The following is a 17,122-nucleotide window of genomic DNA, read 5'->3' as shown; positions in this document are numbered from 1 at the left end:
TTTTCAAAGTCTTCTATATTGGCACTTGAACCCCTTTGGATTTTGGACTGCTGGATGGACAAAACAAGACATTTAAAAAGATGTCACCTTGAACTCTGAAAGATCGTGATGGACATTTTTCACTATTTTCTGACATTTTATTGACTAAACGACTAATCTATTAATTCAAAAAAATAATCGGCAGATTAATAATGAAAATAATTGTTAGGCACAGCCAGAGTTGATTGTTTTATATCTTGCTCCAATTAAGACAAAAACATTTTTTTTTTAAAAATCAGAAATAGTCGATCATGTCATTAAAGTATAATGTAAATAGCTATTAATGATTAATTCAATAATTGGAACCTTCCATTAAGGTTTCAGAAACTACATAATTGCTATCATTCTGATTCAGACTTTTCCAGCACACTGATTTAGGTAACTCTGTTCAGCTCTACTAGCAGTCTCCATATCTAGATTTAAACAGGACCCTCAGACTCTGAACTGAAAATTAACTGAAATATTCAAACTATATTTAGACATCTCCCCTCTTCAACACAGGAACTCAATTTTAGCTTTATATTAGCTAATACTCACCCCTTCATGGCCCTCATCATTTCTGTTTGTGATTTAGTGGCACCTAATTGCCAAACTAATTTGCATGTAGTCAAGTACCCACAAACCATCTGAGACACATTGAACCTGGAACCTCATGGGGCACCCTCGGGGTCTGGGGCAGCTTAGTAATCCAGCCTTGAGCTCTAATGTGACTTGCTACAGTAGAAATTAACTTTTGTTATCTGACTGAATGATCTGAGACCAGGTGAATGTCTCCAGTTGGAATGTGACTGCAGACCTTTGTCCCCTCCACCCCCCATTTCATGTCTCTCTCTACTGTCAAGTGTCAAATAAAAAAGGCACAATGCCAAGAGAAAATAAAATCTATGTTACTGGAAACCAGTGGTGGAAGACACTCAGATCCTTTAAGTAAAGGAACCAATAGAGTTTCCCCTTGGGGATCAATAAAGTATTTCTGATTCAGAATACAACAATGTAAAAATACTACATACATGATAGCTTTTTAATACTGACACACCATATAAGCAGCATTTTTCCTGCCAAACCACAGACTGGGGACCATGCAGGTCTGATGACGGTTCTGTTACACTGAACAGCAGAGTCTCTGTGGCACTGGGCAACGGTGAGGACAAGCAGCGGGGAGCTGTAGTGAGGACGAGGAGCTGGGCAGCGGAGAGGCACGATGTCGGCAGGACCCCAGCGTCCTTCTGGGGGGCTTCCCAGAGGGTGGCTCCAGAACTGGATCAGGCTGAAAGCTAGCAGGCTGGGGGTGCAGGTTCAAGGCTGGCATGCTCCATGCTAAACCCAGCATAAGGGGTACTGGTGGAATCTAGCTCCTGCTAATAGTTCAGCCATGCCAGGAGCAGCCAAAAACCAGGGCTTCGAGTTGAGTGATTTCAAACATGGTTATAGCTTAGCTTGTCCTCTAAGTCCACTGGACTGCTTAACCCCCCCCCCCAAAAAAAACAGAAATCTTGGTCAAGGCGGATCTCAACTCCTCCATTTCCTCCAGTTGAAAATGGATGTCCGCTGGGTCCATGTTTCTTTGGGCTGATCATTCTGTCGTATGCTAGTTAAGCCAGGGAATCAAGCAGGAAGGAGTAGGACCCAAACGCAGATGTCGAAACAAGGTGGGTACAATATAAGTAATTTAATGAAAGGGGGAAAAAAGGTTTGCACTGATACAGGCAGACAGGAATCACACAAAAACAGGTAAGCAGACCAACTAAGACAAACATAAACAAGCAAAATCCAGCAAGGTCCAAGAGAAAACAGAGAGTCCAAAACACAGAAAACTAAAGTCGTGCCGCTTGACTTGAATACAATGACGGTCTAACACAGAGCAAAGGAAGCACAGACAGACTTAAATACACAGGTGAGGGCAGGCTAACTAGACAGGGTGAAACTAATTAGGGCATTGCAAACATTCAAAACTGGAGGGAAATGCAAACAAAGACAGGAAGTAAAACCACACAAGTCACATGAGGCCGAACACATTACAAAAATAAAATAGGACATAGCTGAACACAAACCCAAAACCATGACAGTAAAAATCTTAAACTGTAAAGTAACTATATCAAATAAATGTAGTGGAGTAAAAATTACAATATTTCCCTCTGAAATTTAGCTAAAAGGAGTGAAGCATGAAGTATAAAGTAACATAAAATGGATATACTGAAGTAAAATACAAGTACCTCAAAAAATATACTTAAGTGCAGTTCTTGAGTAAATGTACTTTTACTTTCCGACACTGACTGCTGCTGTTGTACCAACATGAAACAGGCTTCAATTTCTATTGTTTGTATTACCTTAATGGAAATCAATTATTTTATTTGTTTTATTTATTTATTTAAGTTACTGTGTTAGATAAAACTGACTGAATCCATACTCCATAGAGTGGATTAATTCATTGTTGAAGGTATCACAATAATGCAGTGGGTGGACACAATAATCTGCACAATACAATGCAAAATAGCACAACAACCATGTAGTTGTACTATTTTTATATATTGTTTTGCACTGCAAAACAGCACTGGTGGTGTGTTATGTCTCCTCCCCTTCATTCCGCCGATGTAGCAGCAGATTTCATTCCATATTTACTATATTATTCAAATGCATAAAACCGAACAGTTTGCACACACATACAGCAGAGCCAGCATTAATATAAGGCCTAGCCGAGATTATGTAACACTGATTATGAGCAGTAGTTTTGAAGAATTTGTCATACGATCTGTGTCAGCAGATTTTGTTACATAACTTGTGATCATATTTTTAAGTGAACGTGATCTCTGCTGAGCATTGGTCTTGGCTTATTCTTCATCAGTATGATGCATGTGTGTAGGTAACTCACCGACTTGCTGCAGGTAATCCTGGATGATGTGTCCATGGTCTCTGCAAAACTTTTAAAGATCCGGAAAAAACACAGTTGTTCCGAAGAGACCGTGAGCACAGCGCAATCTTGGGGATCATTGTGTGGAGCTGCAGGGTCACCGAGTCCCTCCTTCCTGAAGTTGAGCTGGTTTTCTGGGTCAGTGCTCAGACAATTTCTTCAGCTCGACCCCTGTGCACTGCAGGGCAGAACCACACTGACAGTCAACAGGAAATTACTCCTCTTTTATGGTAGAGTGGTTTACAGTTATTGGAAGCTCCTTGCTCGGACCTTGATCCGCCACCAGTTAACACAATGTTTTCTGAAACCACCAGCCCTGTCCTGCTGTTGGCGCCATGCCCGCATTCACTGTGAAGCTAGAGATAATATCTGACTTTGACTTGAATTAAGTTTTAAAAAATGATCGAAGATCCCGTCCAGACGTGTTTTAAAACATATAAAAAGACTCTGCTTGGAATAATAATTTCTGTCTGATAGAAGTATTCAGATCCTCTCAATACCACACTGAAAATACTCCACTAAAAGTCCTGCATTTACTTAAGTAAAAGTTTGCATATAAGCAAAATTTACTTAAAGTATCAAAATTAAAAGTACACAGTATGCAGTAAAACGCTCCTGTCAGTGTAAAACTATTATATCTGATGTTTCTGGATTAATATTCCTGCTGCATTAATGTGTGTGGTGCATTTTACCGCTGCAGATGTTTAAGGTTGAGCTCATTTTAACTGCTTTATATACTGTTGGGTAGTTTAATCTGCAGCAATGCATCATGGTCTATAAGATCATCACGTGTTTGTATTGTCGCTGTCCTGTGAGAACCACTTATCTCTAAAAAGTCAACTTTTCATGAGAAAAACATCCTGTTTTCAGCTCTGTGACGATGCGTTTTCCAGCTGATCCAAGAGGTTTTTAATAGTTTATTCAGCTTCAGAAGGAGGAGAGTTTTCTCAGCACATAAAGGAAACACTTCATCTTTCCGTTTATCAGAAAAAATCTAACTCAAAATCACTAAATTTGGAGATGGAGATGGTTTTCACTGTACAGGAAGGGTATGAAAGTTTGTAATCTGAAAAGTAACTAGTAACTAAAGCTGTCAGACAAATGTAGTGGAGTAGAAGTATAAAGTTGCATAAAATGGAAATACATAAAGTAAATATACTTAGTAACATCCACAAAAAAAGTTTACTTATCTAGTTAGACATTCTTAAAATGACATCTACTCCAGAATTGTTTATTTCAAAAGTTTAACTGCTGGACACAAGATGTCTCCTGCTTCAAAGTCCATTCGCAGTGTTTGTGAACAGGAGTAAAATACAGTGATACAATCTTTCCTCCTTCAGCAGATAAATGTGGAAACAGCCTTAAACATCCAAGTGAAGGAACAAGAAGAAAAACATGTATTTCACTGGAGGGACGACTTTAAACCAGCAAGGCTTCATTACATATTTAGTTATTTTTACACCTCAACTAACAAACAAAAAAAAAAAAATAAAACACAAGAAAACAAACAAACAGTGGGGAAAATGTATTCTGATGTTTTACTTAAGTAAAAGCAGAAATGCCACAATGCAAGTCATTTTACTCAAGTACAAGTAAAGTATTATCAAAAGTAAGTAGTATCAAAGTATTCAGATCCTTTTACTAAAAAATGGTTCACAAAAAAACTAAAACATATTCTTCCTTTCAAGTGAAACGTGCATTAAAAACAATAGTGATAATTTATCAGCTCACTAGAACATTTCAGTTCTTTCTGATGTCACCTTTGTGTGATGACATCAAACTGTTTTAGACGGTATATATTTTTTACTCATTAAACATGCAGACCGCACCTCATCATTCCACTTCATATACTGGATGCTTTTGTACTGAGAAATCCTTACGCCTTACAAGATGAAAAACAGGCAGGTTACCAGACCAGGGAGAATATTTAGCCTACACATTTTAATCTGCAGACACTTATTACAACAAAAATTCATGTACAAACTGTGAAAATACATTCTCAGCTGTCTTGAGAGAACAGTTCCTCTTTCAAACGATGGTAGCGTCCCCTCTTGGCCATGAGTTCTTGGTGCGTCCCCTCCTCCACGACCTCTCCCTTCTCTATGAAGATAATGTGATCTGCCTTCTCCACAGTCTTCAGCTGATGAGCCACCACCAGGACTGTCCGACCACGAGCCAGAACCTCCTGCAGCACCTGAGACGCAGATCCCAACAGTGAAATACCAAGTTACAGCAATCTGTGTCTGGAGAAATTATCTGGATAAGGAAAAAGGAGGCGTGAACATCATGGAGGTAAAAACTCCAGCAACACTTAGTAGTATAAAGACCAGCACGTTTCGGCTTGTGGTCTTCAGTGACCCTGATCTTTATACTACAAGTGTTGCTGGACTTTTCACCTTTAGATAATTTCCCTTCTCTCGGGATGAAACTAATGATTATTTTCAATATTGATTAATCTGCCGATTATTCTCTCGATAAATCGTTCAGTCTATAAAATGTCAGAAAATAGTGAAAAAAATATCCATTCAAGTTTCTCAGAGTCTCGTCTTCAAATGTCTTGTTTTGTCTGACCAACAGTAAAAAACTAACAAAATATTCAAATTACGGTAATATTAAACTGAGAAAAGCAGGAAGTCTTCATATTTGAAAGGCTGAAAACAATTCTGTTGACGTTTTTGCTTAAGAAATGAAAAAAGAAAGAAAAAGAAAGCAAAGTATTTAAATGATCAATCAGTTACCACCTCCAGATGTGGTCTGGTAGCATACCAATTACAGTGCATTCAGCATTTGCATTCCAGGCCCTGAAAGCTTGTTTTCTCAAAGAGCTTCTAACTATGAGACAACGAAGTCACACAACAGTTTTGGTTATTTCACATGAGACAATCAAAAGCCATCAGGATTTATCTGATCAAACCACACCCACACAGTCCCGAAGAAGCCGATTATCTGTAGAGATTGTAAATGTCTGTTTTGTATTAAACAAAAAGCCAGTTGTTACAGAAAGTACAGTCTGTTCAGTGGGACGGCTTCCATCTCTTGCATGAAGAGTTTTATACTTGTTGTTTCCTTGTCCCATTAGCCAAAACCAACAGATTTTACTCATAATTTAATTATGTGCTAATTTTTTCCATGTTTCTGTTTGACTGCGTTTTTTGCCATTTGGGGACAAATTAAGCGATTGACAGATTGAACACTTAAGATTTGAAATCAAGTTTTGAGGTCCTTTATCATGTGTTTTTCCTTTAAAATGTGTTTTTCCTTTCCTTATATGTTGTTAATACCAGATGTAAATGGTCTCCTAGGCGTCTGGCTCCCACTGTGATCAGATCTCCCACTGTTATCTGCAATGCAGCTGCGCCACTTTCTTAAGAAAAAAATCCCCCCAACAACTTGAAAGATCACCTAAGTTGGTCACGTAAGTATATTTTTATGCTAATACTTAAGTCCTTTTACTTACGTAAGATTTTAAATGCAAGTTTTACTTGAGTATTTTTACACTGTGGGATTACTACTTTAAGTAAAAGTAAAACAGTAACTGAGTACTTCTTCCACCACTGCACTGTCATGTCTTACTGGGACACTTGAATGGAACAGAGCCATTGTTAATGATACAGATTGAATCTGTTAATAGGGATAACTGTATGGGAAAATATAATCACTGAGCGTGCGCTGTTACGATGGGTGTCCTCAGTGGCAAAGACATGCTGTGACCGGTGTTTTTTACTTACAGCATGCTGCATTTCAACATCCAATTTGCTGGTAGCCTCATCCAGTATGATGACCTGCGGATCTCGAACCAGAGCTCTGATGATGGCAATGCACTGCTTCTGTCCATCTGAAAGTTTGCCACCACATTCGCCTATATCTGTAAAGACGAACCAAGGGCATAGAGATTATTCAAATAATAAAAACTCAGTCAGTCATTATTAAAATATCCCATCACCAGAACAGAAATCTTTCTGTGTTGTGGCCTTGGATCACCACACGGACACCTTAAAGCTATAAACATAGACTTTCCTCCCATCACATCACATCTGCCATGACTACTGTCTGTTAAAAGTTAATATTTAACTACTTTTTACTTTACTACATCTATTTGTGTTCGTCCTACAATGTTGATGTAAGCTGGGTTCCATTTATGAAAATGTCTCAAGCTAATTTTTAATTTCAATGAAAAGTCTGGGCCCGACCTCTCTGCCTTCATCCTATAGTGCAAATACAGAACGTAAGCATTCTGCTCCTGCATCAAATGAACTATTAAAACAACATACAAAGGCACCTTGGTGGCAATAAAAACAACAATAAACAATGGCATTAGACAGTTAACTGCACCCTAAACTCCCATCCTAGAATAGGGGATGCCATTAAAAAAACTATTTGTAACATTCAGAACTGATTGGTTTTAATGACTCTTGTAACAAAAAAGTTTTATTTTAGTACAATTGTTTAACCATCTATGATAACCTACTTGTATGGTATTAAATGTACTGTATATGTGTGGCACGCTTCTGTACCTGTGTCATATTTGTTCTCCAGTTCAGAGATGAAGTCATCTGCGTTGGCCTTCTTTGCAGCTTCTTTAACCTTCTCAATGGTGCAGTCCTTCAGGCCGTATTCAATGTTGTATCTCAGTGAACCAGAAAACAGCACAGGATTCTGGGATACCAAGGCCATCTAAATAAACAAAGTTGAAACACACACTGGCATTAGTGCAGTTCTGGTTGACAGGATTGGAGTGCATATGGTGCAAATGTAATTTTTAGATCTTTGTATGATTAGAAAGTGAGAAAAAACCTAAACCTGCAAATCAACATTTGAAATTCACTTATTAATCTACAAATAAAGCAAACTGCTACATCTGTACGTCCTGTGGATACAAAACTGGTTTGACAGCAAAACTATTTACATTGCATTGGGACTGTGAAATGTCTCAATTTCTCAACGGCCATGAAATTTGGTACACACAACTCTGGTGATCCTCTAACTTTTCATCCAGCGTCATCATCGTGTCAAAGTTTTATTTTGTCCAATACTTTTGTTTATGACCAAATACCTGCAAAACTAATGAGATGAATGTTTAGTGCTAATTAGCAAGTGTTAGCATGCTAACACACTAAACTAAGATGGTGAACATGGTAAATATTATACCTGCATTAGCATGTTAACATTGTCCATGTGAGAACATTAGTATTTAGCTCAAAGTATCGCTGTTCTAGCATGGCTGTGGACTCTTACTCTTGTTTAATGTTGCATGTTGGTAGTGGTTTGTTAACAAGTAAAACCAGATACAAACAAACCTCCTTTTTAAATAGCTGAATTTATTCTATTAGTGTTAATATTCAATTTTGTTTAGACGATAACTGCCAACGATGGTGCAGCCATTTTGCACTGGTTTCTTGACTCTTATGTGGTTCTTTTTTCCAAGTAAAATATATTGTGGCTGTCAAAATGTTTTTCCCACTTGGATGCTCATAATTACGATCTGTACAATATTATGTGAATGCAACATTAGTGCAACACTGGTACCATTATGAGCCTGCCGTTAATAGATATGGATGATGATGCACAGAATGGCCCAGCTTGCCTTTGTTTAGTTTTATGTATTTTATCTCTATTTTATTTGTTACTCATATATTGTGTGTGTATGTTATGTCTTGTTTTTGTCTTTTATTGTGAAGCACTTTGTGACGTCTGATATAAAAAGGTGCTATATACATAAACTTTACTTTCTTACAACAATCAAAACAAAAAAGAATAATAGAAAAAAACAGAAAAGAGCATTCCTGAATGATTTTATTTGTTGTTGCAGAGATTTAACTGTACCTTTTGATGGAGGTATTTGTTTTTGTATTGGTGCAGCGGTTCTCCATCCAGCAGGATCTGTCCCTTTTGAGGTTCGTGCAGCCTCTTCAGGAGGCTGACACAGGAAGTCTTTCCACTGCCGGAGGGGCCCACCAGGGCTGTCATCTTCCCTGGCTGAAGTTCCATAGAAACTGACTGTATACAGAACATGTTAATGATGTAATGATGCATTTGTGGCTTGTCCAACTCTAGATTAATGTTTAACACCATTTTAAACCTGTTACTATAGTGTCAAACTATTACTTCCAGTCTGTGAAACAGTTACCGCCAGTGCTGGTTTCTCTGGAGGAGCTGAGGGGTAGGTGAAGGTGACATTTTGGAAAACAATTCTTCCCTCCAGCTTCTCAGGAGCCAACTCTCCCTCCTTCTTACACTCTGGTGTTCTGTCAAGATAGCTGAACACTTTGGAGATGACTCCAACTGTGGACATTGTCTCTCCATAGCAATACAAAATCTCCTGTGACAAAAACAAACAATTCATCAACAACAGGCATTATATATATTTTACAACTCAAATACATAGGAGAGATTCTGCAGTGTAAAGTATCTCAGCTCACCCTTAAATTGTTTGACATGGGCTTCTGGTACAAGAAAAAGGACACGAGACTACCGATGCTGAGGTGACCGGACGAGATGAGACTGCGGGCCTGTATCAGCATGAGTATCTTTATCCCCACACCCACCAGCTAAATGGAAAGTGTACATAGAGAGCAATTACTCACACTGTAGTTGAACTTAAAAAAACATACCAAACAACAGAAATCACACATGCTCCTTAAAAACTTGGGCCAAACTCAAGCTTTTAACATTATTGAAGCAGCACATATGTAAAAAAAGAAATAAAAAAATGATGAAATGTTAAAAAAAGGCAAATGTAAAAATACTCATTAGAAATTATTAGATACAAAGTCAACATTTTGACTTCCTATCTCATAATGTTGACTTAGTAAGTTAAAGTCTTGACTTAATATCTCATAGGTTGATTTATCTCATAGGTTCAAATAATTAATGAGTAAAAGATTAAACTTATCGTTGCGATTATCTCAAAATTATAACTTCGTATCTCTTATGTTTAATACGGAAAGCTATTCATAATTCTGACTTTAAATGTAAAAATTCTGATTTATTTATTATGACTAAGTATATCATAATTCTTAACTTTGCAAGTCAAAAATTTGACTTTTGACTTTTGACAAAACTTTTCCTATTTCTTTCTCTTTTCCTGGTGGGAACGGGCCTCCATATTTCTCAACATACGAGTTGAAAGCTCAACATTTTCTCTTGCTTCCTAGATAAGTCAACTCATATGATCCATGGATGTGCACCACTGCCATCTTACCCTCCGTATTAAGAGGAAGATTGCGCTGTAGATTCCTGAACGTCTCCTGACTGTGCACATCTGGTCCAGAGCCTCATTATACCTCCTCAGTTCATCTTTCTCTGCTTTGAAGCTGCGGACCGTGCGAATCCCGCTGATCGTCTGGAAAGCAAAGTCTTTGTTCTGAGCGTGGCAGTCCTGGATCTGATCCTTCAGCTCCTGTTTGACAAAGAACACAAAGATTGATTCAGTAACAAGACAGTGCACATGAGCAGACTGATGCTGCACTCAGGACATCACAGGTTCAAGTCTTCTGCTTGACCTGTAGCTGCATATCATTTTCTCATTCAGTTTCTAATCTTTAATGTCACATTTTGCAAAACAGTTGTACAAATCTCATATTTCAGTGCATTGAAGTTCACATTAGTTTTTATGCTGCAAACAATCAATGCTCTTTCTGTTTGTCATTCAGTTATTCTTCTTCTCTTCTTCCTCCTCTCTTCCGAAAGTATATAACTAAATCCACCCTGCCTGCTGCCTTTTCCTATTAATTATATGTCTTTTCCCTTGCTTTTTTAAATCTTGTTTGGTGTACAGTGGAGGACAACAAAATAAATAAACACTTTTGGCTTGATTGTGTTTTCATCCTTAAAGATCTCCTCCAGACATGGTTTAAGACATATAAAAATACTCTGATTGAATAATAATTTGTGTCTGATATGTTTTTTACTCACTAAAGTATCAAAAATATTTTGAAATTACTCCTCTTCCCTCATCAAATCTGAAATCTGTGGATATACAAATATTGTTCATTTCAAAAGTATAACTGCTGGACACGATATGTTTCCTAATTCAATGAGTATGTGGAAACTGGAGGTTTCAAGTTTCCAAATCACACTTGTGTACGTTGCATATTGGACCACGATTGGCTTCCAAACTGTTGTAATGTCACAAATCCCGCTCGTATGTTCACATACAACACAGCCTTCTAGTGTCAAACTCTGCACATACATCATTCTGCACAGTGACGCTCAAACATCAAAGCGTTCAGGTATGCAATTTGAATTTTGATTTAGCTTCTTTGTTTGAATGGATAATTATAAGCTTGGTTAAATTCGGTTTTATTTTTGTTTGTTACTGAGTATTAAATACTTTAAAGTCTGAATCCCTGTTTGTTGGTTGTTCATAGATATAATAATCATAGTAACACTATCAGTATTTAAAGTGAATTGAACTACTGTTGGTCATTCAGAGGAGTCCAGGGCCAATCTCCTCACACCTACCTTGTACCAGGTGATGTATTTGTTCTGCACGATGGCCAAGAGCGGCATCTCTATGCAGGTCAGCACAGTGAGCTCCCAGGACAGGTTTAACATCACTGCGAGCATGAGGCAGGTTTTGACTGTGCTGCGAACCAGTGCGTTGGCGTTCAGAGCTACTGTGCGGCCCATCCTGTCCACATCAGAGTGCAGGCGGGAGGAAAGACGTCCTGGGTGGTGAAAGGGAGAAAACCAAGTTCAAGAGCAATAACTGGCAGCTAAATGTGTGCAGAGTTTCAGTGTTTGTTAAAACTCCATAAAAAATTATGGAGGAAAAGTAGAAACAGTTTGTCAACTTGGTCCCACTTTCTAGAAAGACTCCCATTTTAAATGGTTTATAAGCTGTAACTAATGACTTTATGAATAGTTAATAAATCATAAAATAATGCTTTATGGATCAGCCTGGACACCCCTGTACACATACTTTTGTGTCCTTTTGGTCTAAGGCTATTTTTCAAGATTTGGGCCAGGTCCCTCAGTTCCAATTAGGAGAAATCTTGTTAAAGCATACAATGATATTTTAGATGATAGTGTTGTTTGTGTTCGTCCCTTTACTGTTCCAACATGACAATGCCTCTGTGCACAAAGCCAAGTCCATAAAGAAATGGTTTTCCCAGTTTGGACTGCCCTGCACAGAGCCCCGACTTCATCCCCATCCAACACATTTGGGATGAACCGGAACACCAACTGTGAGCCAGACCTGATCACCCAGCACCCAGCAGTGTTGGAGCTCACTGATGCTCTCTGGTGGCTGAATGGGAGAAAATCCCTGCAGCCAGGTTCCTAAATCTGGTGGGAAGTCTTCCCAGAAGAGTGGAGGCTGTTAGAGCAGCAGATTAATGCCCATGGTTTTGGAATGACAATCACCTATGGGTGAAATGTTCGTGTGACCACATACTTTTGGCCACGAAGTGTACTTTGTGGAAAAGCAGTCTGTGTGCGTCCACAAAAACAGATTTCGTGACCCTGTAAATAACTGCATCCCTGAAATCTAATAACAGACATGTCATGAGTTTGCTGTGTTCTCCTCACCAGGGTTGTTCTCCTCAAAGAAGTGCACTTCCTGCTGCAGGAGGGTGTGAAACAGCAGATGCTTCAGTCTCTTGTTCAGTCTGGCCAGGGTGCACATAAATATGCCTCCTCTTAAGCCAGAGAACAGAGCGCTGTTAAGATGTAGACATTGAAAATGAGTCAAATCACTGAAATCACATACTTCTAACCAGACAGGTGATTAGTAATTATGTTGTTGTTATTAAGAAAACAAAAAAAGGACAAGGATATAAACAAACTTTAATTTTATTACCTTCCAAGAGAGGCAAGTGCCAGCTGTCCAATTGCATAACAGAAGCTGGTTGGAAGCACTTGACCTCTTAGCATATCAATTACATTCCCCTGATACAATGGGATAAATGTATCACCTGTGAGGAAAGATGAAAGACACAAATTAGATACACAGGACATTATATATACAATGTTTCTGTGAGGAGAGTGGTCTTCATTTTTTTAACTTTTAAATTTAAATGTACTGAAGCTATGTCTAATCTCAGATATCACATATTGATAATATATCAAAATATCAAAGTTGTTTTTACTTCGACCAACATGCATTTTAAGTTTATGGGTGGTGGCATTTTCTCAGCCAACAGGTTGAGGCTGGCGATGGTCTACGTTTCTCTTATTGTTAACAAATGAATGTATCTGCTAACAAGTCTTATGTGTGTATCCAAAGCCTGATATATCTTATTCCTCTGTGCCAGAGAGCTCCATTGACCAAAAATATTAAAAACACATCAAAGAGCCACACTGTTGCACTGGGTGGCATGTTCCTTCATTAACTACAAACTACAGTGATCAGCTGTTAGCTCTGTTGAAATTACTGAGCCTTTTATAAAAGTGAAACTATATATTTGTTCCCCATCTTTTAAAGATTTACATATTCTGTAGGAACTTATGGGCTTGGGGCTGAGAGACACAGACAGGGTAGGGAAGTTAGAAAGTACAGAGAGACCAACACATTGTTGGTTTTGGTCTTTTCATGGGATTTGTTGACATCAAGAAATATATAACCTTATACTTAAATAGTGTCTGTTTTCTTCTGAAAATTGAATTATGGAGTAGATACAGTGTATAAAGCTAATAAGGCATGTGTGCAGGTGTTCCATATGAAATATAATGTATACTGTAGAATGTAAATATTTCACACTTACAGATAACACCTAAGATGAGGAAACTGAAAGCTGCAATGAGGTAAAGGGTGTCTGGTCTGAAGTATTTCAGCATCCTCATAAGCAACCGCCTGGTATCCAGTTTATTGTCGTCCTTTCTCATCTTTCCATCGCCACAGAGGCCCTTTTCCCAAACCACACAGGCCAGTGACGAGGCCATCGGGCCCAGTAGCAGCATGCTGAGGTCAGGAGGTGGTCCCATGTAAGGCTCTGAAGGTGCCATAAGGATCCGTCCACTTTCAAACACAGGAGAAAGAAGGCAGAGAAGTGCTACCAACCTGCAGAGCACAGCCTGGGGCTTTCCATCAGTCAGTACAGAGGTGAAGACATGGAGACTGGCCCACTTCACTGCACCAAAGGCCCACACACCTGCCAGTCCACCACAACTGGAGCACTTCAGCAGCACCAGTCCGGCCCACAGCGCCAAACACAGCACCATGTCGAATAACAAAATGAATAATGCACATGCTGCCACTTCCCTCATTTTCAATTGGTGGACGGTCAGACTGCAAGAGGCTGAATCTGATCCTAGAACGACAAATATTTCTGTTATACAGTCTACTGATGGTGAAGCCAGTGATGGAAAGTACATTTCCTCAAGTACTGTACTTAAGTGCAATATTGACGTACTTGTACGTTATTCAAGTATTTCCATTTCTACTTTATACTTTCATGAGAAAACAAAAACAAAAAAGGACAAGTCAGAAACAAATGTCACTTTTTTCCATCTTAAATCATCTATTGACTTCTCCACTTGACCACTGTATCAAAGAACAATACAATAATGTAGATATACAGTATATCTTATATGTGAGAAGTTGTGTTCATGTCTGACAAATGTTTCACTACTACTAATGGTATTTATGTTGTCTTATATGTCCATGTGGGTTGGGCGCTTGCATGTGCATGACATTAAATAATGTAACTAACTAACTAGAAACAATCCATTACAAGTAAAGTAAAAATCCTGCATTCATAATTGTACTTAAACAGAAGTACAAGAGTATTAGGAGCAAAATGTATCTAAGCATCAAAAATAAAAGTACTCACTAGACAGCAAAGTGGCTGGTGTTGGATTATTTGATCATTATTACTGACTCATTAACATGTAAACAGCTTTTTAATGTTGCAGCTGGTCAAGACAATGTCACTGTTAACTGTTTAATACACTTTTTATTTAATCTATAACAGCACATCATATTTATAAGCTGATGCTTTGTATGTAAAATGTTGATGTTCAGCTGTAATTTTCCAATAAATATAGTGGAGTAAAAAGTACAATATTTCCCTCTGAAATGTGGTGAAGTAGAAGAATAAAGTAGCATAAAATAGAAATACTCAGTAAAGTACAAGTAGCTCAAAATTGTACTAACTGACAGTACCAACCACACATCATTTCTCACTTTTCTGTTAGTAGTCTGGTGTGGAAATATTCGTATTGTTAACCAGGCAACGTTAGCTGACATTTTCCGCAGCATGCATGGTTAAACATCAATAATACCTGTAACATTATAACCTGTTACGGTCATTTTAACGAACCCGCATAACTTCATAACGTTAGCTAATTCTCAAACCAACTTTTTTGTAGCTTTTGGTATGTTAAGTAACGTTACTGTAGCTAGCTAGTGTTAGCTAATAACTCTAATAACACTTCGTAATAACACGTTAGGGTCGCTACTCTGTCACATTACACTGTGACACATTAATATGTCCATGAAGTTGAGGTTATCATGCTTAATTTGGATGACTTACGGATGTTTTCGCTCACAGTCCACGGAAAGCTAGCTAGCTAACTGCTAAAACGTTGGGTGGTTTACTTTCACTTTCACTTTCAGTTAACGTTAGTTGGGTGACGCACGGTTGGCATATATCGACCTAAAACAAGGAGATAAAACACGACATAGCAAACACTTCCCTCATTTTAATTGATTTATTTATTTTTTCTGCTGTAAGTAAGACAGTTTTGAAACTTGATGCTTCCACTTTGCCCTTTAAAACAGTCTCAACGGCAGTTCGTCGTTTCACATTAAGGCCACAAGATGGCGGCCGTTCATATCTGTGTTTACGTAAAGGTTTCAGGCGATGACTCACTTCCTCAAGAAGCCATCTGTCAAAACAGCAGTGGTGGAAGAAGTGCTCAGATCAAAGTAAAACTAGCAATATCACAGTGTGGAAATACTAGAAAAAGCCCTACATTTAAAACTGGATTATATGTATTCAGATAGACTGAATCAGAATCAGCTTTAATGCCAAGTAGGTTTACACATACAAGGAATTTGCTTTGGTATTTTGGTGCAAAACAATAAACATAGTAGAAATATAAGAAATATAAAGCAAGTACTGCAGGTAGAGAATCATAAATATTAAATTGATAAAAGATATTAAAGAATATAAATAAATATTATAAGAAAACAATAAAGAATATGTACAATGTGACTGTATAAGACTGTACAATGAATGTACATCTATTCTAGTACAATTTTGAGGTACTTGGGTATTTCCATTTTATGCTACTTTATACTTCTTCTCCACTACATTTTAGAAGCCAATATTGTACTTTTTACTCCACTGCATTTATTTTTACAGCTTTAGTTACTTTGCAGATTCAGATTATTAATACACAATATAAATAATCTAATCAATTATGATGTATTTTTATGGATTAAGCCACCCTGCAGTATATAAAGTAATTACAATTAGCCCCACCTTTACCAGCCGCATCATTTATGATGCTTACACATTAATGCATTACTAATTATAATCCAATAATAGAATATATATTATTCTGATGGGCCATTCTGCATAATGAGCACTTTTGGTATTTTATTTTGGTATTTTAAATATATTTTGATTTTGATACTTTTGTACTTTTACTTAAGTAAGATTTTGAATGCAGAACTTTTACTTGTAACAGATTATTTCTACACTGTAGTATTTCTACTTTTACTTAAGATCTGAGTGCTTCTTCCACCACTGTAAGTATTGACGCATCAATGTGTTCATCACTTTAATGTTGCAGCTGGCTAATTTTAATTACTTTATATGCTAGCTTGTGAATTTCCCCCAGGATCAATAAAGCCTTATCTTATCTTAGACTGTAATAATACATCATAATGTATTTGTTGACTATATTTTGTATTATTAATCTGAATCTGCAAAGTAACTAGTAACTACAGTTATCAAAGAAATGCAGTTGAGTATAAAATATAACATTTGCCTCTGAAGTGTAGTGAAGAAGAAGTACGAAGTAGCAGAAAATGGAAAAACTCAAGTAAAGTACAAGTACCTCAAAATTGTACTTACATACAGTACTTGAGTAATGGTACTTCCACCACTGTCATAAAACATATATATATATTTATAATGTCTCTAACTTTAGTATTTTGTCAATAGATGTGAGCATTTCTTCAAGTGTAACTGCAAAGCATGAAAATCTGCCATCCAGTTTGAC

General features: G+C 37.6%; 2 protein-coding genes across 2 annotated transcripts in view; both read right to left on the bottom strand.

The window, feature by feature from the left end:
* The window catches only part of acsf2 (acyl-CoA synthetase family member 2), a 33,757-nt gene extending 30,213 nt beyond the window's left edge, over positions 1 to 3,544 (bottom strand). Inside the window, exon 1 of the mRNA XM_044180055.1 lies at positions 2,909 to 3,544. Within this exon, the coding sequence (XP_044035990.1) occupies positions 2,909 to 3,027 (119 nt within the window). The 5' untranslated portion in view covers positions 3,028 to 3,544. The remainder of the gene's footprint in view (positions 1 to 2,908) is intronic.
* Positions 3,545 to 4,162: 618 nt separating this feature from the next.
* On the bottom strand, positions 4,163 to 15,579 carry tap2t (transporter associated with antigen processing, subunit type t, teleost specific). The gene is made up of 12 exons (XM_044180014.1): positions 15,424 to 15,579; positions 13,654 to 14,199; positions 12,750 to 12,864; positions 12,479 to 12,609; positions 11,411 to 11,616; positions 10,149 to 10,346; positions 9,367 to 9,495; positions 9,075 to 9,266; positions 8,771 to 8,944; positions 7,462 to 7,621; positions 6,676 to 6,812; positions 4,163 to 5,141 (listed from the first exon to the last, which is right to left on the bottom strand). Exons 2-12 carry the CDS (start codon positions 14,153 to 14,155, stop codon positions 4,947 to 4,949), a joined length of 2,139 nt encoding a protein of 712 aa, XP_044035949.1. The 5' UTR covers positions 14,156 to 14,199; positions 15,424 to 15,579; the 3' UTR covers positions 4,163 to 4,946.
* Between the last annotated feature and the right edge of the window lie 1,543 nt (positions 15,580 to 17,122).

The sequence above is a fragment of the Siniperca chuatsi genome, linkage group LG20, assembly GCF_020085105.1.
Source record: "Siniperca chuatsi isolate FFG_IHB_CAS linkage group LG20, ASM2008510v1, whole genome shotgun sequence".
Taxonomy (NCBI): Eukaryota; Metazoa; Chordata; class Actinopteri; order Centrarchiformes; family Sinipercidae; genus Siniperca; species Siniperca chuatsi.
The sequence above is the reverse complement of the archived record's forward strand: the minus strand, read 5'-3'. Positions and strand labels throughout refer to the sequence as shown.